The sequence below is a fragment of the Delphinus delphis genome, chromosome 14 (genome assembly GCF_949987515.2).
Source record: "Delphinus delphis chromosome 14, mDelDel1.2, whole genome shotgun sequence".
NCBI classification, from domain to species: Eukaryota; Metazoa; Chordata; class Mammalia; order Artiodactyla; family Delphinidae; genus Delphinus; species Delphinus delphis.
Window position 1 is genome coordinate 66103928 of NC_082696.1, and position 25451 is coordinate 66129378.

Below are 25451 nucleotides of genomic sequence, written 5' to 3' on the forward strand. Positions count from 1 at the left end.
GGTCTCCCTGGTTGGTAGGGCTGCCTTGGATCAGCTTCCCTGGGGGGTAAAATGCAGATACCCAGCCTTACTCCACTTACCCTAAATCCATACGACGAAAGAACTGTTGTAATTCCAGGCGATAGGGTGGCAGCTGGGCAAGTCTGAGTTATGGTGGCGGGACTGAAAGTAGGAGATGCCAGTGTGAAAAAAGGACAAGCGAGATACACACTACAGTATATATGATAGGTAAACAACAAGGACCTACTGTATAGCACAGGGAACTATATTCAGTATCTTGTAATAGCCTAAGATGGAAAAGAGTCAGGAAAAGAATAGGTGTATATATATATATATATATATATATATATATATATATATATATGTATAACTGAATCACTTTGCTGTACATCTGAAACATCGTAAATCAATAATTTTTTTAAAAAAAGGACAAGCTGTCATCAGTCTGGGAATGAAAAGTGAATGGAAACCGTTGGCTTGTTGACAGAGAAGAGCTAATTTTATTGATCACGTAGTGCATACTGAATGAGTGAATTAATGAACAAGCCAACATGTGAAATGTTTTAATCCTTATGACCCTATAGGGTAGGTGCTCTTTATCTTACCCTTCTTGCAGAAATCAGAAGACTGAGGCACAGAAAAGTTGTGTCTTGCTGAAGGTTTGGCCAGAAATGAGGGGCAGAGTCAGGATTCCAAGCCCAGCAGCCTGGCTGTAGAGGCCGTGTCCTCAACCATTACACGGTCCTGCCTCTATGAACCCTGCTGATACAGTGCTTGGTGCCTGCTTACTACACTCCGGGAATTGGTCCAGGCGCTTCACATGTCTGTGCTTTAGGTTACTTACTCCTCATGACAACTGGATTGCAGATGAGGGATCCTCACAGAGAGCTTGAGGTCAGTACGCAGATGCTGGCAGGCTGGCTCCAGAGCCTGGCTGGTCACCGCTACACCCGCTGTCTCTCAAGATGAAGGAAGGTTCTGATTTGTATGAAACATGCAAAAGATAGCAGAGAGAGAAAACAGGGAAAGCCTGTTATAGAAGGCGGGCTCTTCAAGGCACATCCTTCTAGCAAATATAAGGGGATAGAATCTTCCAGAAACGTTGTTAGATGAGAATCAGTACAAGCCCCCCATCCGCCAGGTTCTTTCTCTTGGCATGAAAGAGAAATATATTAGGGTTAAGTGCCCATCAGAGCAGACATTCTTGATATAATCGTGTGTAGAAGTAGTCAGACAGAGGTGAGGATAGTTCCTGATGCAGACAGAGTACTTTATACTTCTCAGACAGCTCTCATATCTACTGCCTGATTTGACCTTCTTGGTCATCCTGCAGTGTGAGAGAGGGAAGCCTGCAGTGGTGTCGTGGTTGAAATTACCAGAAAGCACCAGATCCCACACATTGTCCCATCATTTTCTCACAGGCCGTGGATGGAGATCAAGCAAATTGGGCTTTCCCCAGGTTTAAGCTGGAGAATTTGGCAAACAAAGACACACCTCACTCTTCATGCAGTTCAGGTTTGCCTCAATGTAAGAAACTCTCAATATGTATAGAATTACACATCTTATATAGTATACAAAGAAATTAATTTTCTTTTCATCATCATAGCTTCCATTTGTGGGGTGTTTACTGTAAAACAAAGACCATCCTAAATACTTTATTGCTTCGTCTCATTTAGTCTTCACATAGCCACTTTGCAGATGGAAAAACAAAGGATTACAGAGACTAATTAACGTACCCAGCTAGGAGGTGGGAGAGCAGGGACTCAAATGGAGGGCCCTCTGTCTAGGGATGGAAGGCGAAATAGGAATCAGGTCCATTGTAGAATCAAGAAAGTACTGGAACAGAGAAAGACAAATACTGTCTGCTATCACTTATATGTGGAATCTACAAAATACAACAACCTAGTGACTGTAACAAAAAAGAAGCAGACTCACAGATACATAGAACATACTAGTGGTTAACAGTGGGGAGAGGGAAGGGGCAATATAAGGGTAGGTACAAACTATTAGGTATAAAATAAGCTACAAGGATATATTATACAACACAGGGAATATAGCCAATGTTTTATAATACTATGAATGGAGTATAACCTTTAAAAATTATGAATCACTGTATTGTACACCCGTAATTTATATAACACCATACATCAACTATGCTTTAATTTAAAAAAAAGAACTTGGGACTTCCCTGGCAATCCAGTGGTTAAGACTCCGCCCTCCCAATGCAGGGGGCACGGGTTCGATCCCTGGTCGGGGAACTAAGATCCCGCATGCTGTGCAGCACAGCCAAAAATAAAAATTTAAAAAAATAATAAAATTTAAACAAAAATTTAAAAAAAGAACTTACCCAGAACCCAAAACAAAAAAGAAAGAAAGAAAAGAAAGTACTGAGAGGTCTGTTCCTGCCTGGTACTTCTGGGTGCTTTGGGGTGATTCCCTGGTACCACCTGGTCATACCCCTTCCTGACCATTTGAAAAGAGGGTATTTTCTCCTCCATGGCAGTGCATACTTCACTTTTTACAATCAGTGAGTTAGAAAAGAATCTCTTCTTAATATACTTTGCTTTATCTGAAGCATATCCTTCTCATCACCCTGAGAAGTTGCCAAGGACAGGACAGGGACTTGGAAGGCTCCAGGCACATCCTTTTCCCCCAACTCTCTTCACTGACCTCCTGCCTTTTCGCCATCCTCCCAGGAGAGCACTTCACCTGTGTGTTAATATGCCAGCTCCATTTGATCTCCTTGGTGACAGATGGTCCACGTGCTTTTGTTACCTGATGTGGGATTGAACAGACTGCCAAGCAATGGTCTTAGCTTCACGGTTTTAATCATTTTGAAAGGGAAAAACAGGAGTGAGGGTGCTCAGGCTTCAGTGGAAAATCCACAGACCTTTCCCAGAGCATTTCCCGAAGTGACCCTTGAGCCAGATGACTCCTCTCCCTTGACGCCCTGATTGGACGCTGCCTACGTGGGCGCTGAGTTTTGTTTTAGTTACCAGCTGAACCGTCTTGCAATCTAAACTTCATCCATCCCAGCTTGCAACCCCGCAGAGAAGATGATATTTCAGAACAGAGTCGTGTTGTCCAGAAGACCCCAGTGCATGAAAGAAGCAAGTTTCCTTTTATTCAGAACCTTTTCTGTGAAAGCTGTATTTCTGCCAAGCCACAGAAACTCACTTCTGTTTTCCTTCCCACCTGTAAGCAGCGCACCCTCAAAGGAGGTGGAACAGCCATTGCTAGAGATCACAGGGATGAACGGCCACATAACTGTAGCTATTCTCTATGTACAGGCAGACCTTTCTGTCAAAAGTGCGTCTGCAGGTGGCCCCTGCCCCCACTCCCCGAGAAGGAGTTAGGTTTGATAATCCAGTCTCTAGCTAGCACCATACTTCCTGATCAGATGAATCTACCTTTGGCAAGTTACACATATTAGCACCTACAAGCAGTAACTAGCCCAGAAAACGATGGCTTTGCTAATATGGCTTCTTCACATCGACACCCAAGCCCAGCATTGTCACTGACCTGGTGAGTAAACTCCTGAAATTAATGACACAGTATCTTTTGAAACGAATTCAAGGAGCAATGTTTTTAAATTATAACACTTAAATATTCTCTCTCTTTCTCTCTCTCCTCCCTCTCCCTCTTCTTTCCCCCACCCCCTTAATCAGATTTGAAGTCCACTAATTAACTGTGTTCAGTTTTTGACAGTCTTAGGTTTGACAGTAATGCTAAAGTTGGAATCAGACAGGCTTGCAGGCTCCCCTTTTTTCTGCATTTGACTATCGGTTGTCTTTTCTTAGTCTGTGATTCTCTGCTGTGAGTTTTGACTTGGTTCTTCACTAAGACAGAATAATTTCTGTCAGGTTCTGGGAACTCCCCTCCCACCTGACGGAGAAGTTTTGGGGAGGGAATGCACGCCCCACGTTGAACCGTGCACTGGGTACAGATCTGCAGTGCCTTCTATTAAAACGTAAAACGATCGGTTGAGTCATCCTCCCTCTGGTTTGACTCAGATGCTTTATGGTGCACTTTGCATGTCATTTCTCTGTAACGATTTCCCCATGGAGAAGGGTGTCTGATAGAATCCAGGCAGACTGAAGATTGCTCTGAGTCAAATGGATCTTTTATTCTTTTAGTATTAACCCTTAACTCTCAGTTTCCCGTTCTTGCATTTTCCCTGAAGGAACCTTAATGAAGTAAATAGGTTCCACCCCCCTCATTTAGCCTCTTAATCGCCGTTCATAATTCCTTCTCACATTAGCATCATGAAGCTCTAGGGTCATATTTCTCTGGCTGAAAGGGAACAAACACCCGGAGAGAACATTTCACACAGATGCCCTGATAAAGAAAAATGGAGAAAAGAAATGACTTCTCTCTGTCCTCTCACTCCTAATGTGCAAGAAGCGAATGCTAATAGGAAGCAGAGACTGGTGTATGAGAAATTAATATAAACAGAGAACACAGATACAAAGAAGCAGTACCGGAGGCAAACCGGAAGTGACAAGACAGAAGACTTGCCAAGGATGGGAAAGGAACCACCCCAGCGGAATAAATGGGGGCTTCGGCTACACCCTTAGCTGGGGGGTTACCGCAAAAGAACCAAGACGAGCAGGGGAGATCATGGCAAAGCTGCATATCCAAATCTACCCATCCCCAATTCCACACTTCCCCCCTGTGCACCCTCCTCCCTCCCCCACACGCCCTCCCCATCATCCTCCAACCTCCGCTGACTAATCGTGTATCTTGGACAGCCTGATGTGGAGTCCCTTTCCCCCAATGATTTCAAAGCATGTAATTCTTTCATCTGCTTTTTGAGATGACAGTGTATGTACTATGTGATTGTTAAATCCAAGCCATAGCATCCCTGGGGCCCCTGAACAGTGTTGGATCACCTGACATCACTGGGTGGAGACTCGGACAGGAGGGGGTGATGGACACCCTGCTCGACTCCAGAACCACATATCCAAGACGGCTTCTGAGAACCCATCCTGCACACCAGAGCCCTCTTTGGGAGGAGCGGGGTGGGAAAAGAGCAAGGTGTTGAACTATTGTTCAGTCCCAATGGACACTGTGTTCCACTGATATGAGCCAATTGGCCCTTGATTCATCCTTCCTTTGGGTTGACTTGTGTTTAAGGGGAAAAAGTTCAGATTGTTTTTGGGCAAGTCTTCCTCTCTTCTTCATCTTTACCAAAAGTTAAGGGATGGCATTTCTCCCTTCCAGCCAGCTATGTTATTTTGAGCGTCTCTAACTTCCAAAAAAAAAAAAAAGCCTTCTCAAGACTGTAATTAGAAAAGCTCATGTTTCAAGTTTTTCCTAAAGTTTCTGTACTTTCACAGAACCATCGAAAGTAGAACTAGAAATACCTTGCTGGTCACCTAGTCCATTTCCTCATTTTATAGATAAGGAAGTGGAAGTGCACTGAAGTGATTTGGTTTTCACAGGAGAGAAGATGAAACATGAGATCTCTGAAAAGAGTTTTGTTCAGAAACAGCAGCCTGGGCCCAGATGTCTCACCACCTCCTGAGGGGCCTCGTCCCTATACTCTGCCCATTCTTGCAGATCCTTATTTAAAAGGTCCAACTAGATTTGATTATCTCTAAGGACCCTTCAGACCTTAAATTGTAGGTTGTAAGATGTGGGTGTGTGTTTTCCTTTAAAACCCAAAGTCCACGCCAGGACCTTTGTAATTAAGTCATTGAACTGGAGCCAGGTAACTTGAGTTGTAAATCCTGTCCTAAAATCTTCAATTTGGAGTGAGATGGGATTTTTTATTGGTAAAATACAATGCAGAAAAAGAAAAGTGCATAAGCAAATGTATAATTCAATGAAAAGCAAACACACATCTGCCTATCACCAATGTCGAGAGATAGAACTTAGTGACAGCACCCCTGAGACCTCCCCAGTGCCACTTACAAATAACTCCCTCCTCACAGCCAGAACCTCTACTCTGAGTCTTTTCTTTATAGTTTCACCATCTACGTATGTCTCTATAGATACTGAAGTTTTGCGCATTTTTGAACTCGATGTACATGGAATCCGATTGTGCTGCACTTTTGTGCCTTGCTTCTCTGGCTCAGCCCTCGACGTTAGTTTTAGGTCTGTGAGATTCGTCCATGTTGCATGCGGTTCTAATTTGCTTTGTATTCTTCCATTAAATGAATAGATGAATATACCTCAGTGTATTTGTTCATTGTGCTACCGGCCGACATTGCGTGGTTTCCAGCTGGGAGTTGAACGATGCTGCTGTGAGCACTCTTGTCCCAAGTTCTGCTACAGATACGCAGGAGCATCGCTTGTGTGAAACCTCAGAATGGAATTGATGGGTGATAATCTTCAGCTTCACTAGATAATGCTAAACGGTTTCCCAAAGAATATGAACCAACCATCAGCGTATGAGAGTCCCTGATGCTTTGATCTCCACAAACACTTGATATTGCTTAACTTTCCAATTTGGTGGATAAGTAGTAAATTTTTTTTTTAATTTATTTTTGGCTGTGTTGGGTCTTCGTTGCTGTGTGCAGGCTTTCTCTGGTTGAGGTGAGCAGGGGCTACTCTTCGTTGCGGTGCGCGGGCTTCTCGTTGAGGTGACTTCTCTTGTTGTGGAGCATGGGCTCTAGGCACGCCGTCTTCAGTGGTTGCAGCATGTGGGCTCAGTAGTTGTGGCTCACAGGCTCTAGAGCGCAAGCTCAGTAGTTGTGGTGCACGGGCTTAGTTGCTCTGCTGCATGTGGGATCTTCCTTGACCAGGGCTCGAATCCATGTCCGCTGCATTGGCAGACGGATTCTTAACCACTGCGGCACCAGGGAAGTCCAATAAATCTTTAATTCTTTATTACCTTTAGATTATTACATATCACCTGTTACCAACATTCTAATATTTCTTCTAACTCAGTCTCTGTATCATACTCTGCCTCTCCAAACAGTTTACTTTTAAATATGGAAATGCTAGTCGTTGTCACTAATATTTTATCACTGGGTATTTTGGAAGTTTGGATTCTTTTTTATTTGGGTCTGTTTATAAGTCAAACAAAAATATCAACATTAAAAATTGCCCCAAAACCTGGGGCCTATTATGACAGTTCCTAATTTTTTTTTTTCAACTGTGCAGTAAAAACCATTGTCACAAACTGTATCGGTAAATTGAACTTCCTCCTGAAAGGTCAAAGAAAATGGAAGTTTATATTGAAGTACAAGAACCACTCAGAGCTATTAAGGATTTGATGATACAATTGTAAATGCTTCCTCCTAACAACAGCCTTAAATTTCAGTTCCTTAGCCACTAACTAGTACACACACAGATGGAGTCTTTGAGTGAATAAAGAACATGGAACGTTTTAGTGCCCCATGTCAGGCCGTCACTTTAGCTACCTAAAGGCATTAGAGGCATTAAGTGACAGGCACTGCAGTTTTCCATTAGAAAATACCAAAATTGGATTGCTTTCCACTTTAAGAAGTTTGAGTCCTGATGCGATTGAAAAGTGTTTCCAAGCCAAAAGTAATAACTTCGTAATTTTAATGACACTGTGCACGCTAAAATTTCCATAGTCTTTTTTTTTTTAAATTTATTTACTTATTTTATTTTTGGCTGCACTGGGTCTTTGTTGCTGCGCGCGCGGGCTTTCTCTAGTTGCGGTGAGCGGGGGCTACTATTTGTTGCGGTGCCCGGGCTTCTCATTGCGGTGGCTTCTCTTGTGGCGGAGCACGGGCTCTAGGTGCGCGGGCTCCAGTAGTTGTGGCATGCAGGCTCAGTAGTTGTGGTGCACGGACTTAGTTGCTCCACGGCATGTAGGATCCTCCCCGACCAGGGCTCGAACCTGTGTCCCCTGCATTGGAAGGCGGATTCTTAACCACTGCGCCACCGGGGAAGTCCCCAAATTTCTATGGTCTTGATAACTTTCTTTTATAAAAAACTAACCCTTATGGTTTCATAGCAAATAACTATTTTTAAAAAAGAGCATGCTTGATAAGAGCAGAAATATACTCAGCAATTACTAAATAATTTAGTGTTTGAGTCACAGAAGTGTTTACTTAATGCACTGTTTCTAAGAGAAGTGTGGTTGGAATTTCAAGTGAAATGGTTTATAATTTGGTCTTTTTCATTACCTCCAAGGCGTATTCATTTCTTCTCTTCTGAAACATTCTAGACATGACAGGTTGTCTGGAAAACTTAACATTCTACTTTTTTGTGAATTGCAGCTTTTCAGATTTCCCAGTGTAGATTTTTTTTTCTTTTTTTTGGCTTTTTGATTTATACTTTTGCTTTCAGAACTAAGTGTTAGACATTTTAATTTCTGAATATGACCCAATAATGAACAAAGAGTGAATGAGTGAGTTAATAAGTGAGTCTGTATTCAGTAATACTACATCTTTGACTGATAAGAGTTGTGGTCTGTGTAGCTTTTTGAGGGGATGAGCATACTATGATAAAATGATAGTAATTAACTTTTACTGCCAAACCATATGATAAGATGATTGGGGTATATGTGTGTGTACATGTGCAGCTGGGGTTTTTTTGGCCTACAAAAAGAAGAATGAGATCCAGCCAAAACCCAAATCAGAACCTTTGGAAAGCTTCCTTACAATCTGATTTCAGCTAATGTCTGCACACTTTAACACATTGTCTAATGCTTAGCGTAAAGACTGGCTGTCAGACTCCTCCATGCTATTCTGGGCTGTTACTCACTACAAGGTATTTCATTCTTAGATCCCATGGGTCCTGCTACAGATTTCAGGATTTGCTGCATTGGGAGGTGGGGAATTTTTTTTGATATTAGTAAAGCCAATGAAAAAAGGAAAACTTAATAGGACATAATGCAATGATAGGAGAACCAGAATTCAGGTTGGCATTGGTTAGTCAAAAACAGACAAATTAGAGTTCCTAGAAGAGCACTAATGATAACTGGAGCATGGGAAGGGCTGACTGATTTCTCAAAGAAGGAAAACAGTAACTTCCATTATGCTTGAAGAGGGGCCAACAGGGAGGGGTGTGATAAGCTCCAGTAAGAATGTAAAAGCCAAGAGACACAGAGTGGGGTTGGCATGGCATAGGAAGGATTATCCAGGAATAAGGTAACAAAATCAAGAAAATCCTCAGACAGATTAAAGTCTAACAACTGCTTCATGGGATTGATAGATTATTTTTTCCTTATTGTTATATTCACTAGTTTGTTGTACTGTTTTAGATTCCACATGTAAGTGATATCATACAGTATTTGTCTTTCCCTGACTTATCTCACTTAGCCTAATACCTTGCAAGTCCATCCATGGTACTGCAAATAACAAAATTTCATTCTTTTTACAGCTGAGTAATATTCCATTGTGTGTGTGTGTGTGTGTGTGTGTGTGTGTGTGTGTGTGTGTACGTGTGTATGTATACACACCGCACCTTCTTTATCCATTCCTCTGTTGATGGACGTTTAGGTTGCTTCCATGTCTTGGCTATTGTAAATAGTGCTGCTGTGAACATTGGATTGCATGTATCTTTTCAAATTAGTTTCCTCCGGGAAATGGGATTACTGGATCATACGGTAAGTCTATTTTTAATTTTTAAGGAACCTCCATACTGTTCGCCATAGTGGCTGCACCAATTTATGTTCCCACCAACAGTGTAGAAGGGTTCCCTTTTCTCTACACCCTCTCCAGTATCTATTATTTGTAGACTTTTTGATGATGGCCATTCCGACCAGTGTGAGTTGATACCTCATTGTAGTTTTATTTTGCATTTCTCTAATAATTAGTGATGTTGAGCATCTATTCATGTGCCTGATGGGTATCAGTATGTCTTCTTTGGAGAAATGTCTATTTAGATCTGCCTACTTCATGATTGGGTTGTTTGTTTTTCTGTTATTGAGCTGTATGAGCTGTTTATATATTTTAGATATTAACCCCTTGTCAGTTACATCACTTGGAAATATTTTCTCCCATTCTGTAGGTTGTCTTTTCGTTTTTGTCAATGGTATCCTTTGCTGTGCAAAAGCTTTTAAGTCTAATTAGGTCCCATTTGTTTATTTTTGCTTTTATTTCCTTTGCTTTAGGAGTCAGATCCAAAAAAACTATTGCTATGGTTTATGTCAGAGAGTGTTCTGCCTATGTTTTCTTCTAGGAATTTTATGGTTTCCAGTCTTACATTTAGATCCCTAATCCATTTTGAGTTTATTTTTATATATGATGTGAGAAAATGTTCTAATTTAATTCTTTTACATGTAACTGTCCAGTTTTCCCAGAACCACTTATTGAAGAGACTGTCTCTTCTCTATTGTATATTCTTGCCTCCTTTGTCATAGAATAATTGACCATAAGTGTGTGGGTTTGTTTCTGGGCTTTCTATTCTGTTCCATTGATCTATGTGTCTGTTTTTGTGCCAGCATCATACTGTTTTGATTACTGTAGCATTGTAGTATAGTCTGAAGCTAGGGAGCCTGATTCCTCCAGCTCCGTTTTTCATCTCAAGATTGTTTTGGCCATTCAGGGTCTCTTGTGTTTCCATACAAGTTTTAAATTTATTTGTTCTAGTTCTGTGAAAAATGCCCTTTGTATTTTGATAGGGATTGCATTGAATCTGTAGATTGCCTTGCGTAGTATTGTCACTTTAACAATATAAATTCTTCCAATCCTAGAACACAGCATATGTTTCTAGCTGTTTGTACCATCTTCAATTTCTTTCATCAGTGTCTTATAGTTTTCCCAGTATAGGTCTTTTACCTCCTTAGGTAGGTTTATTCCTAGGTATTTTATTCTTTTGATGCAATGGTAAATGGGATTGTTTCTTTAATTTCTCTTTCTGATATTTCATTGTTAGTGTATAGAAATGCAACAGATTTCTGTATGCTGTAACTTTACCATATTCATTGATGACCCCTAATAGTTTTCTGATGGCGTCTTTAGGATTTTCTATGTATAGTATCATGCCATCTGCAAACAGTGACAGTTTTGCTTCTTCCTTTCCAATTTGGATTCCTTTTATTTCTTTTTCTTCTCTGATTGCTGTGACTAGGACTTCCAAAACTATGTTGAATAATAAAAGTGGTGAGAGTGGGCATCCTTGTCTTGTTCCTGATCTAAGAGGAAATGCTTTCAGCTTTTTACCGTTGAGTATGATGTAATATGTGGGTTCATCATATATGGCCTTTATTATGTAGGCATGTTCCCTCTATGCCCACTTTCTGGAGAGTTTTTATCATAAATGGGTACTGAGGAAATGATACATTTTAGATTATACCATTTGATGAACAGATCTAATATGTTTCAAATGTCTTCTAGAACTCTCTGGAAGGTTTAGCCCAAAAAGCAAGTGTCCATGTTCGTGTGACTATCATAGCCTGCTTCATCAACTCAGGGTGCATATATTGCCACATGTCCTTTATTTTCCCAAACCTGCCCCATTAGCGGGATATGGAGTCTTTCCTTGAGCCTCCCAGCTGTCCTAGAGCCAGAAAGAGACCATCTTACTTGTGAACTGGAATCTGAGAATCCACCCACTGCCTTGGCTTCACTACTATTAGTGCCTGGACTATTGTCCAGTGCTGCTATATAGCAGTCAGCCCCCACTCAGACCTCAGTGGAACTCCACACTGGTTTCCCAGATGACATATTCTTTTACTTTATACTCCCTTGCTCAGCCATGGTTCCCAGAACAAACCTCTGGGCTAAGATATCCAGGACTGAAGGAGCTAATGGCATCAGTTCCACGTATTGTGCCAAAATGTCCTCCTAGGTTTGGATTCCCCATTTCCTACAGATAACTTCACTTCAAGGGACTTGTGCCCTTCTCTTTACTTAGGGACACCATGATCTATCCTGACAGATCTTCCTAACTTGAAACCTGTGGGATCAGGGGTTGGGGTCCTGGTTCCTTCTCTTCCAGAAGGCTTTGGTTTCTTCCTGTATATTGTCCACCCCATTCCCTGTAACCAGGTCTACAGAGGCAGTTTTTAAGCCATAGAAAACAGTGAAAAGAGGGCACATAAATGGTCTTTATAAGGTCAAAGAAAGCTAGCTTCTGTCAGCTCAAATGACAGTACCCCATTCTCTGTGACCAAGTAGGTATTTCTTTTATAGACTTAGACTCATACAATTATAGATCTGTTAACAACTTTGCTAGTCTTCTAGTCCAGGCTTCTCATTTTACCAACATGGAAGCAGGTCCAGAGAAAGTTAGGCAATTTATCCAAAATCCACAAAGCCAGTCAGTGCCAGAGCTGGACTGAAAGCCCTAGAGCCCTGGTTCATTCCTCTTTCCACTGCACCTCACTTCATTTCTCTTTTGATTTTCTTTCATTTCATGTTTCACTAAAGAATTTATGGCTTTGTATCCATTATAGCAAGCTCCTCTCGTCTTGATGTAGGTACATTAATATGAATTACTCATAAATGGATTGGAAAAATGAGATGTCTCTTATAAATCTCCTGCTTTTTATGATTTTTTTTTTTTTTTTACATCCTGGAACCTTAATTGTCCCACCCAGTTTTGAGTGCTGTCAGCTATATGCAAGCTATCGTGATTCAAAAACAAAACAAAACAAATTTTCACAGACTGAGAAAATTAAATGTGTTAGGAGAAAGAGTAATAATTTGAGAACTAAGAATGGAGAAAATAAATCAGACAGGAGACCCTGTATGGGAGATAAGAAAATCCTGAAAACATTCCATGGAAAAGAAACCAGAATAGAAAAAGATTTGTATTCTTACTAGATAGTAAAGAATTTAACAACAATTAACTAGTCATAGATAGTAGTCATGTAAACTCAATCTTACCCCATGGCTTATGGTCATTATAACTGAATTGTGTCATTTATAACTCTATTTTTATTGCATTAAAAATGATTCCAGTTAATAAGGCTCACAGATATTTTATCTTTCATTAGAATACCAAAGAACTGAAAATTCTTCTTGGCAGATACATTTTTGTAATTAGGTATTAAAAACCATCATTTATGGTAGAGCAAAATTTATACTATATGGTAGCAGTGTGATAAATTAGTGTTTGTAAAGTGTATACAGTAACTATAATATGAAGAATAAATCCAAGATTTTTGCTTCCAGCCAAGATGGAGTAACAGGTACTAGATTTATCCTCTCACTTGAAACAACTATAAAAATAGATAAAACATGTGAAACAGTGGTTTTCAAGACTTTGGATACCAAGCAACAAAAGACATTGATCCTCAAGAGAAGGAAAACAAGCTGAGCCCAGCTTACTGTTTTGAGAGTGTTTCCAGGCCATGGCACAGGAAGGAGGAACCAAAGAGGGCCTGGCTGACTCTTGAGTTGTGGAGACAGAGCTGATAGTCTGGAGAGACTATGGTGGCTGGAGTTCAGAATGCAGGGTAGCAGAGAAGGGAGAGCTGAACAGAGAGAAAACTCCAGACATCTGAAGAAGATTCCCCTTCAGTGTCTTGCAGAGTACTCATTAGCACATGTGTGTTAGGAGACTACAAAAAAACATGGGGGAAGAGCTATCCAAAACAATTAGAAGGAGCAGTACTCAGAGCTCACAGAGGGCCAGGAATAACACCTGTTCCTACCAGCCAGACTAGAAAACCCATAATTCAAGGACATTGGGTAAAATACTTAGAAGTAGTGGGAAATAAGGAGCCCTAGATTAAATGTTGCTGTTCCCACTTAAAAGATCTCAAAGGTGAAACCTGAAGGATTGAACTGTTTCCATATAACTCAACTGAGTCCTAGTACAAAGCTTAATAATATTTATAGGAACACAAAAATATCAAGCATCCAACAAGGTAAAATTCACAGTATCTGGCATCCAATCAAAAATTTCCAGGCATGCACAGAAGCAGGAATAAAGAGAAATATCAATCCATTGAAACTGAACCAGAACTGATACAGATGTTAGAATTAACAGACAGAAATAGTTACTATAACTGTATTCCAAATGTTCAAGAAGTTAGAGGAATGATTGAATATCTTAAGTAGAGTCATGGAAGATACAAAAAAGACCCAAATTGAACTTTTAGAGGTGAGAGCCACAATTTGTGTGTTGAAAATTAACTGTGAGAGGAATTAATGGCAGATTAGATATTGCATAAGAAAAGATGAGTGAACTTAAAGTCCTAGCAATAGAAACTGTCCAAAATGCAACACAGAGAGAAAAATAAAAAAGACTAGCAAAAATAGAAAATGTACAGAGTATTTGTGAGCTGTGCGACAATTTCAGGTGGTCTAATACATATGTAACTGAGCTCCCCAAAAGAGAAGAGGAGGGGAGACAGGAAAAACATTTGGCAAAAAATATTTGAAGAAATAATGGCTAAAATATTTCCAAATTTGATGAAAACTATAAACCCACCCATTAAGAAGCTCAAGAATCATGAAAAAACTATACCAAGCCACATCATAATCAAATTGCTCAAAACAAGTGATAAAGATAAAATCTGAAAAGTAGCTAGAGCGGGGAAGATGTATTATGTAGAGAGAAACAAAGTAAGGATGAGGCAGATTTTTCATTGGAAACCATGCACATGAAAAGACAGTGCAATGACATCTTTCAAAGTGCGGAAAGGAAAAAAAAAATCTGTCAATGTAGAAACTATAGGCCACAAAAATAACTTCAAAAATGAAGTCAATAGACTTCTTAAGAGAAACAAACACTGAAAGAATTCATTACCAGCTGTTATGGACTGAATGTTTATGTCTGCCCAAAAGTCATATGAAGCCCTAACCCCTAATGTGACGGTATTTGAAGGAGGGGCCTTTGGGAGGCAATTAGGTTTATATGAGATCATGAGGAAGGAGCCCCTGTAGTGAGATCAGTGTCTTCATAAGAAGAGGAAGAGAGACCAGAGCTCTCTCTCTTTACCATGCAGGGGCGCAGTGGCAAGGTAGCCATCTGCAGGCCAGGAATAGAGTCCTCACCAGGGAACCAAATCAGCCAGCACCTTGATCTTGGACTTTCCAGCCTCCAGAACTGTAAAAAAATAAGTTCCTGTTGTTGAAGCCACCCAATCTCTGATATTTTATTATGACAGCCACAAGCCATATTAAAAGAAGTCTTTCAGGCAGAAGGAAAATGTATTTATATACATACATATATATACATATATATATATATATATATATATATATAAACCTTTTTCTCTTATCTGAATCTCTTTAAAAGATAATTGACTGTTTAAACAAAAATAATAACAATGTGATATGGCATTTATAACATTTGTAGAAGTAAATTATATGACAACAATAGCACAAAGGCCAGGAAGGGAGAAATGGAAGCATACTATTGTAAGATTCTTATACTCTACATGAAGTAGTATAATATCAATTGAAGGTAGATTGTGATAACTTAAAGAATCATATTATAAATATAAAGCCTGAGGCAACCAGTAAAATACCAAAGAACATGCCAATGAAGGAGATAAGATTGAATTATAAAAATACTCAGTTAATACAAAAGGAGTCAGAGAATGAGGAGAAACGGAACAAAGAATAGATGAGACAAATACAAAACAAGTAGCCAAATGGCAGATTTAAACCCAACCAAATCAATAATCACATTAAGTGTAAATGGTATAAGTACCAGAATCAAAAGTCAGAGATTGTCATATTGGGTTAAAAAAAAAAAAGCAGGACCCAACTGTATGCTGCCTATAAGAAACATACTTTAAATGTAAAGACACAAATAGGTTAAAAGGATAAGAGGAAAAAAAGGTATACTGTGCTAACCCTAATGAAAAAAGAGCTGGAGTGGCAATATGAATATCAGACAAAGTAGATTTCAAAGCAAAGGATATTTCCAAGAATTAAAAGATCATTTCATAGTGATAGAGGTATAAATACATCAAGAGAAAATTAAAATGCTAATGATGTATGCATTTAATAACAGGATTTCAGTGAATGAAGCAAAAACTGATAGACAAATCTACAATTATAGTCCGAGATTTCAGTGCCCCTTCTCAATACTTTTTTTTTTAAACATCTTTATTGGAGTATAACTGCTTTACAATGGTGTGTTAGTTTCCGCTTTATAACAAAGTGAATCAGCTATACATATACATATATCCCCATATCTCCTCCCTCTTGTGTCTCCCTCCCACCCTCCCTATCCCACCCCTCTAGGTGGTCACAAAGCACTGAGCTGATCTCCCTGTGCTATGCGCCTGCTTCCCACTAGCTATCTATTTTACATTTGGTAGTACATATAAGTCCATGCCACTCTCTCACTTCGTCCCAGCTTACTCTTTACCCTCCCTGTGTCCTGAAGTACATTCTCAACGTCTGCGTCTTTATTCCTGTCCTGCCCCTAGGTTCTTCATAACCTTTTTTTTTTTAGATTCTATATATATATATGTGTTAGCATATGATATTTGATAGAACCTATAGACAGAAAAATAGTAAAGATATAGAAGACTTGAAAAACACTTATCGTATAACTTGACATAACTGACATTTCAGAACACTCCACCCAACAATAGAACGTACATTCTTTTCAAGTGCATATGGAATATTTACCAACAGACCATATTCTGGAATATAAAATAAGTCCCCATAAATTAAAAGGATTGAAATCATATAAAGTTTATTCTCTGACCACAATGAAATTAAATCAGAAAACAATATCAGATAGATGTCTAGAAACTCCTTCAAATATTTGGAAACTATATAATGTTTTTCCAGATAATTTATGCATCAAGGAAGAAATCAAAATGCAAATTAGAAAGTATTTTGAACTGAATGAAAATAAAAACTCAACATTTCAAAATTTGTGAGACACTGCTAAAATAATATCTAGAGTGAAATGTATAGCATTAAAGCCTTTATTTAATAAAAGAAAAGATGAAAGATCTCAGGTCAATGAGTTCAACTTCCACCTTAGGAAATTGGAAAAAGAAGAGCAAATTAAACCCAAAGTAAGCAGAAGAAAGGATATAACAGGACTTCCCTGGTGGCACAGTGGTTAAGAATCCTCCTGCCAATGCAGGGGACATGGGTTCGAGCCCTGGTCTGGGAAGATCCCACATGCCACAAGCAACTAAGCCTGTATGCCACAACTAGTGAACCTGTGCTCTAGAGCCCACAAGCCACAACTACTGACCCTGTGCACCACAACTACTGAAGCCCACGTGCCTAGAGCCCATGCTCTGCAACGAGAGAAGCCACCGCAATGAGAAGCCCACACACCACAATGAAGAGTAGGCCCCACTGGCTGCAGCTAGAGAAAGCCCGCACGCAGCAACAAAGACCCAATGCAGCCAAAAATAAATGAATTTAAAAAAAAAAAAAAAAAATCTCTCACAAATTTGTTGAAAGGCATAAACAAGTTAATAAATGCAAAATGTTCAGCAATGTGAGTGCCCAGCACAAAGTAAGCACAAATAAATATTTGTTAAATAAATTTTTTAAAAAGGATATAACAATGAGAGCAGAAATAAACATAATAGAAAACAGAACAATAAAGATAATCAATTTAACCAAAAGCTAGTTCTTTAAGAATATAAATAAAATTGATAAACCTCTAGCCAAACTGATCAGGAAAAAAAGAGACATGACACAAATTCCCAATATCTGGAATGTGAGAGGTGACATCAGTACAGATTCTACTAATATTAAAGGAAAGTAAGGAAATACTATGTACAACTTTACGCCAATAAATTTGACAACTGTTTTAAAAACTGAATTTGTAGTTACAGCTCCAGCCCAGAAGACTTCATAGGTAAATTCTACCAAATATTTAAGGAAATAAAGAAACCAGTTCTACTCAAACTCTTCTAGAAAATTGAAAAGGAAGAAATCCTTCCAAACTCATTTTGTGAGACCAGCATTACCCTAATACTAAAACCAGTTTTAAAATCTATAAGAAAAGAAAACTACAGACTAATCTCCCTCATGAGCATAGACGTAAAAATTCTTAACAAAATGCTAGCAAACTGAGTCCAGCAATGTATAACAGGGCAAATATATCATGAACAAGTGGATTTTATCCTAGAAATGCAAGGTTGGTTTAACATTCAAAAATCAATCAATGTTATTTACATTATTGACATACTAAAAAAGAAAAACTATGTGACTATCTCAATAGATGCAGAAAAAGCACTTGGCAAAATTCAACATCCATTCCTGATTTGAAAAACAAATTTAAAAACCTCCCAGAAAAATAGGAATACAAAGAAACCTCCTCAACTAGATAGGGGCTTCTATGAAACACCAAGTTACCATCATAAATAACAGTGAAAAGCTCAATATGTTCCCCATAACTCTGGGAACAAGGGGAGAATGTTTGCTCTTACCATTTATACTCAACATTGTACTGGAGGTTCTAGACAATGCAGTAAGGCAAGAAAAAGACATTGAAATCATCCAGATTGGAAAAGAAGTAAAATGTCTTCATTTACAAGACAATATTATCTTCAATATAGAAAATCTGTGGAATCTACCTCCCACCCCACCCAAAATAAAAAAAAGGCTATGGGAACGAATAAGCAAGTTAGGCAAAGTTGCAGGATACAAGATCAATACAAAAATCAGTTATATTTCTATATGCTAGCAATGAAAAATCAGAAATTTAAGTTAAAAACAAAACCATTTATAATTGCATTAAAAATACTTATATCTAGTTATAAATCTGACAAAAGATGTGACCTTGGTTTGTACAAAGATTTTTTAGATATGACACCAAAAGCATGATCCATTAAAGAAAAAATTGCTCAACTGGACTTCCTCAAATGAAGACTTTCTGCTTTTTGAAAAACACTGCTAAGAGAATAAAATGACAAGCTACAGACTTGGAGAAAACAGTTGCAAATCACACATCTGATAAAGGACTTTAATTAAGTATATTAAGGAACTTCCAAAACTCAATAGTAAGGAAAAAAACCCAGTATAAAATGGGCAAAGAATCTACCTCTCCAGAGAAGATAAATAGGTAGCAAATAAGCACGTGAAAGATTCTCAGTATCTTCAGTCACTAGAGAAAAGCAAGTTGAAAACACAAAGAGATTCCACAGTGTACCTATTAGAATGGCCAAAATTAGAAAGATTGACCATACCACGTGGTGACAAGGATGGGCAGGAACCGGACTCTCATAACTGCCATTGAAAATGTGAAATGGCACAACTGCTTTAGAAAACAGGGCCATTTCTTTAAAAGTTAGACTTACACATACCAAATGATCCATCCATTCTATATCTAGGTGTTTACACAAGACAAGTGAAAGCATATGTTCATACAGAGATTTATACACTAATCCGTAGCAGCTTTATTTATAATAACCAAAAACTGGGAAATACCCAAATATCCATCAATAGGTGAATGGAGAGGTGCACGGGAGAGATTGTTAAGGGACATAAAGAGACTTTTGGTGGTGAAGGATATGTTCATTGTCTTGCTTGTGATGATGGTTTCACTGTTGCATGTATGTGCCAGAACATATCAAGTTGCACAGTGTAAGTATATGCAGTTTATTGTATGTTAAAACTCTAAAAAAATAAACAATAATAAAGCAAAAAGAAAGTAAGACTCACTATTGGAATTCATACTAGTGTAAATATTACTGGAAAATTGTTGTGTAAGTTAGAATTTTTTTTTAAATATCAGTACATCAATGGACACTTTTTAAAGCAAAGAACCCTTTCGTAAAAGTAATCTTCACTACTGAATGCATCTGTTTTCTTGACTCCTGATGCAATATATTGTGTTTCCTTAAAGAGGATGTATATCCAGTCTGCTGGGATAACAGCAGCACATTTGCACTTCTTTTCAAGAGCCTTTCATGACAACAGTAGCATCATGGTGGCCATGCTTTGTCTTGAAGTGGCGGAGGGCAGTTGCGATAGATAGCTGGCTACATCCACCCCTTCATACACATTCCGTTTAGTTCCCGTGTTAAATTACGTACTGTGATTAGATATTTACTCTGCTTGGCATCTTAGCCAAATTTCAGCTTAGGAACTTACACGTGCTTCATCCAGGCAGCACTGCCAATACTTCAGAATGAGTCATTTCCTCTTAACACAAAGCTCAGTTAATACTTGCACTGCGACTCTGTATGTGTGAAAGTTCGCTTTCAGTCCACTAACAAAATTAAAACTACCAAGTTTTAAAGTAGGTATGCATTTTGAATGTTTTGGGTGTTCCGTTAAAGGACCTGGCTTTGTTTCCGCGTGGTAAAAGGACTCAGTAAGAGGAAAGGAGAGAAGTCAGCCACAGAACACAACCTTCCAGATGTTTTCTGAACTCACAGTGCTAACTGCGCGTAAGAAGCTAATGGACAGTTCTGCTTCTTTCGCCCTGGCTCAGGGCGGTGACTCCCAGGCGCTCAGCATCCTTTCTCACTGTGTCTCTCTGACTCAGGGAGCCGTGATGACCCAGGCTTGCTTGCTTTCTTTCAGGGTGTGAACGGCATGTCTGTGGATGAGAAGCCTGACTCCCCCATGTATGTGTATGAGTCCACAGTCCACTGCACCAACATCCTCCTGGGCCTCAATGACCAGCGCAAAAAGGATATTCTCTGTGACGTGACTCTGATCGTGGAGAGGAAGGAGTTCCGGGCCCACCGAGCTGTGCTGGCCGCATGCAGTGAATACTTCTGGCAGGCGCTGGTTGGACAGACGAGAAATGACTTGGTGGTCAGCTTGCCTGAGGAGGTACAGTAGTTTGGTTTGTTCGTGCAGTTGCTAACGGAGGTTTGTTGACTTGGAGACAGTTGGCTGAGGAGGACCTGGAAGGTAGGACCTGTGCCACATCCCTGCTTGGGGGCTGATGATCAAGTCGCCCACACGTTAGGTTTGCGGCAGAGCCAGTTTCTATTGGATGCATTTCACGTCTCAGAGGCAAGAATCTGAACCGCACCTGTGCCTCACAGTCCTTTCTAGTTTCTAGTTCACTTACTCTTCGGGTTTTGAGTAGTTTGCCCAAAGTTTAGTACAGTCCTACATGTGGGATCTCAATCATTGGGACTGTTGCTATGATTTTTCTCTTTCAAATGGTTGAAGGAACACTTGATTTCCCTTGAGAGTAAAAGAATGAAAGTATTCACAGCACCTTCCTTGCCCAGGGGGAAGAGTAAAAGCAGGCAGTCATTTTCACAGTTAATATAGTAAGATTCTAAGAAGTGTAAACTTGCTTTTCTCACCATCGTTGAAAATACCCTACTCAGGTTTCTTAATTACTTCAGGGAGTCTAGTCACTTCTGTACTTTGGGGACACTAGTAGCTGGACTTGTTCTGTCCAGAGATGACATACAGTTGGATGGTTTGAGCTGCCAGAACTCAAAGGATGGGCTTCATGCCGACAAACCATTAAATTGGCCACCCCTTTGAACTGTCTATACAGTTACTCTTTTTCCATCATCCTGATTCCCCTTCATTTTTGTGGGACTAAGGGTAACACTGAGCAGCTTTAGGCTTTGTGTTCAAGGCCAGAATCATTCCCTGTGCACCAGCACGGTCTACAACACCAGGGCTGCCACTGACAGTTGTGCAGGCTGTGCACTGCACAACTCTCAGGGGTACAACTCATGTTCATAGTCTGTGTGAAGAGAGACCCAGAGTTGTGCCCTGATCCACAGAGCAGCTCTTCACAGCACCCCTAGGAGAAACCAAAGACTGGGTCACCCTGAGGGAGGTGCTAATGGGCACAACTAGCATTAAGTCTCAGGGGTCACAGATCCAGTGTCTCCAGAGGCCTGGCAACTCATATAAATGAGTAAAGCAGGTTGTGTATAAGAAGTAGGACATTGGGGATTCCCTGGTGGCGCAGTGGTTGAGAGTCCGCCTGCCGATGCAGGGGACACGGGTTCGTGCCCCGGTCCGGGAAGATCCCACATGCCGTGGAGCGGCTGGGCCGGTGAGCCATGGCCGCTGAGCCTGAGCGTCTGGAGCCTGTGCTCCGCAACAGGAAAGGCCAAAACACTGAGAGGCCTGCGTACCGCAAAAAAAAAAAAAATTAGGACGTGGTGGGGCAAGCAGCTGCTCCACAGAAAGACATTCAAGTTCAACATAAAAAACAAATAGACATACACGCTACTGTGTATAAAATAACCAACAAGGAAGCTAGCGTAGCTTTATTGATACCAGTCAAAATAGACTTTAAGACAACGTTATTTGCACAGGGAACTAGATTCAATATCTTGTATTGAACCTATAATGGAAAAAAATCTGAAAAACAATATATATATATCAATATATATTCATAAATATAACTGAATCACTTTGCTATTCACCTGCAACATTGTAAATCAACTATTCTTCAATTTTAAAAAATCCATCTGTACCCCCCCAAAAAAACAAAAATAGACAGGGGGTCAGGGGGGTCACCAGATCCAGTCCCCTGTTAAGAAATGTCTGCTGTTACCCCTGCAGAGCAGGAAAGTGACAAAGTGAGAACTACATAGGCAGTTTCACATGAATATTCTTTGTTATGTACCTAAGTGAAGGGCTCCATTACTACTCCTCACACCACTGTCAAGTAGAAAGATCCTAATACTAGAAACAAAAGGACAAATCAGTTGAAGATAATGTAATTGGGGCTGGAGGAGGGAAGGATGCTTATGTACCAAGTGATGTGGGAAGGCCAAGAAATGGCAGCTGTGGTGTGACTGGTGATCCTGAGCTGCATTAATGGGCAAATACTTAACCCGTCATTAGGTGAGAGGATAAATATAAAAGACTATGTTTAAACTGGTTGGCGTTCGTCAAATTTAAGACTCTTCTTCTCTTGAGGGGCAGCAAGTGTGCCTTTGAATTTACTTCAACTCTAGAATTCTCTGAAAATATCTGACAAACTTCCAATTATCCCGAATGGTTTTAGGAAGGGGGTGGAGTTTACAGTTAATTTATTATCTGTATCTGTTTGAGAGTCACCTCATATATGTTTTCTACTAATTTCCAAAAAAAATAGATTACATTAAAATATATTTACAAATGAAAACCATAATTTATGTAATTTAGTCTCTCTACCATGACTGCGGGCCCCATCTGGAGACGCCCTGGACCTTGTGCTGTAAACCCTGGCCTGCCCCCCAGTTAGCTCTGTGATCCTGATCTAGTCACTTAACCTCTCTGAGCCCCAGTTCTTACCTGTAAAAACCTCTAAAATGCTGAAGCCCTTAAATTATTTATCATAATACAATACCAAGGCAGTAAAACCTAACCTAAACATTTCTTTTTAGGTCAAATCCCTGATAATCACTTATTTCCTTGGCACTGGGCACTCTTTGAAGTAAGAGTGTGTAGATGCCACACAGAAGTCTGCTGTTTGACCTTTTGATTGTTCGTGTTCCAGTTAAGTGAGAGTTTGCTAAGTGTTGATTTTCTTTCTAGTTGTGTAAAATGATTTCTGTTCCTACATCATCTGCATTTCCAAATAATTAAAACATTCTGGTTCTTCATGTACCTGAAACCTTCAGATATAACGAGACACTTTTTTTTTTCCTATGAAACGTGAATTCGTATTGTCAGTAACCCAGCTCGAGTCATCCTGCTGATGGGCGTGCAGGCCAGCCCCCACGTGGCATTTTCCTTTGTGGGTCTGTAATTGTTTCTGAGGCCTCCTTCCAGGAGCCTCTGCCTCTGCTCAGAGGCCCCTCCTGGGGCCCCAGGCGCTGGGCATTGTTTTCTCTCCTTGCTGTGTGCACGCTGAAAGGTCCTTGCAGGCTCTCAGAAGCTGTCCCACTTAGCTCAGTGAATGACTTCATAGAATCTGAATTAAGTGGTGAATAAACAAACATCCCAAACACTACCTTGGAAAGTAGCTGCATGGAACTCACTGGCATTTGGTTCATATGATGTAAGAAAAAGCATTTGACTCGCTCCTTGGAAATCTTTAAACTTCATCATAATCCATCACGAATTCAAATCACCTTCCGGCCCGGTCCCAGCCTTGATCACGCTTGGCTTACCTCTGCGCTCCCTGCCCGGCCAACTGCTGAGCTTCACAGGGGCCGGCATGGCTGAGTCTGAAGGGTCCGTGGGTTATGTTTCTTTTTTTTTCATATTTATTTATTAATTTGGCTGTGCTGAGTCTTAGTTGCGCGTGCGGGATCTTCGTTGCAGCACACGGGCTCCTCAGTTGCAGCATGCGAACTCTTAGTTGCGGCACACATGTGGGATCTAGTACCCTGACTAGGGATCGAACCCGGGCCCCCTGCATTGGGAGCACGGAGCCTTAGCCACTGGACCCTCAGGAAAGTCCCTGAAAGCTCTGTCTTTGGACTAGGAAACTTCCAGATACAAACCGCTGCCCTTCTCACTCCCCTGCTCTGTCAGTTTAGGCCAAACCCGGCTCCAGCCTGCAGCCGCTGTCCACTTGTGCAGTTCTAGCCCCATGCCCTGACTCCCGGTGGGCAACGCCGTTACCCACAAAGTAGAGCCGACCAGAGTCCCGGTGTGGCCTCTCAGCCGAAAACGGGAGAGACAAAAATAGAGGCCTCCTCCTGGAAGTCAAGGAGTCATGGAGTTGTCTTGCTTTTTTTTTCTTTTCCTAAACTGGCATGACAGATTGTCCCTAGGATTTCTGTGACTTGAGTGTTGGTTCCTCATGGAAAAGCACATCCAGGGATGTGTGTCAGCAAAACGCAGGAGATAAGGCATTGTCCTTGGTACTTCTGTTCGTGATGAAACAGGTCATTTGGTTTGTAATAGCAGGTGTATTCCGTGTTAAGAGATGAAGAGAAAGTGGGTCGTGTACCAAGCGTGGCAAGGCCCTTCTTACACTGCTCCTTCGGATTCAAGCTGCCTCAATGAACACCTCCTCAGCTATGGTCATAGAGACCACTTAGGCTGGATGCCGGCCATGCTGGAAGTGGCATCGCAAGCATGATGTTAAGGTTATGGTGTGTCAAGTACAGAGGGCAGGAAAGGGGTGCAGCTTTGCCCATCAACCCCATTCTGATGGGCTGCTCGACTCCCACCCAGAATGCTAGGGAAGAGCGGCTGAAAGGAGGTTATTGCCAAGGTCTATTATCAGAAAGTCAAAAGATAACAAGTGTTGGCCAGGATGTGGAGAAAAGGGAACCCTTGTGCACTGTGGTAGGAACGTAAATCAGTAGAGCCACTGTGGAAAACAATATGGAGGTTCCTCAAAACATTAAAAATAGAGCTACCATACGATCCAGCAATCCAGCTTCTGAGTCTATATCCAAAGGAAACAAAATCACTATCTCAAAGAGACGCCTGCACTCCCATATTCATTGCGGCATTATTCACAATTGCCAAGACATGGAAACAACCTGAGTGTCTGTCAGCAGATGAATGGATAAAGAAGCCGTGGTCTGTGTATAAACACACACATACATACACACAAGTAAATATTATTCAGCCTTTAAAAAAAGAAGGAAATCCTGCCATTTGCAACACGGATAAACCTGGAGGAAATTATGCTAAAGTCAAATAAACCAGACAGAGAAAGACAGATATTGCATATTCTCGCTTATATGTGGCATCTAAGGAAAAAAAGTCAAACTCATAGTAACAGAATTGAATGGTGGTTACCAGAAGCTG

General features: G+C 40.4%; 1 protein-coding gene across 1 annotated transcript in view; it reads left to right on the forward strand.

Moving 5' to 3' along the window:
* Window positions 1-25451, forward strand: part of BACH2 (BTB domain and CNC homolog 2) — a 353914-nt gene that overhangs the window by 252189 nt on the left and 76274 nt on the right. Inside the window, exon 4 of the mRNA XM_060030226.1 lies at window positions 20343-20597. Within this exon, the coding sequence (XP_059886209.1) occupies window positions 20355-20597 (243 nt within the window). The 5' untranslated portion in view covers window positions 20343-20354. The remainder of the gene's footprint in view (window positions 1-20342; window positions 20598-25451) is intronic.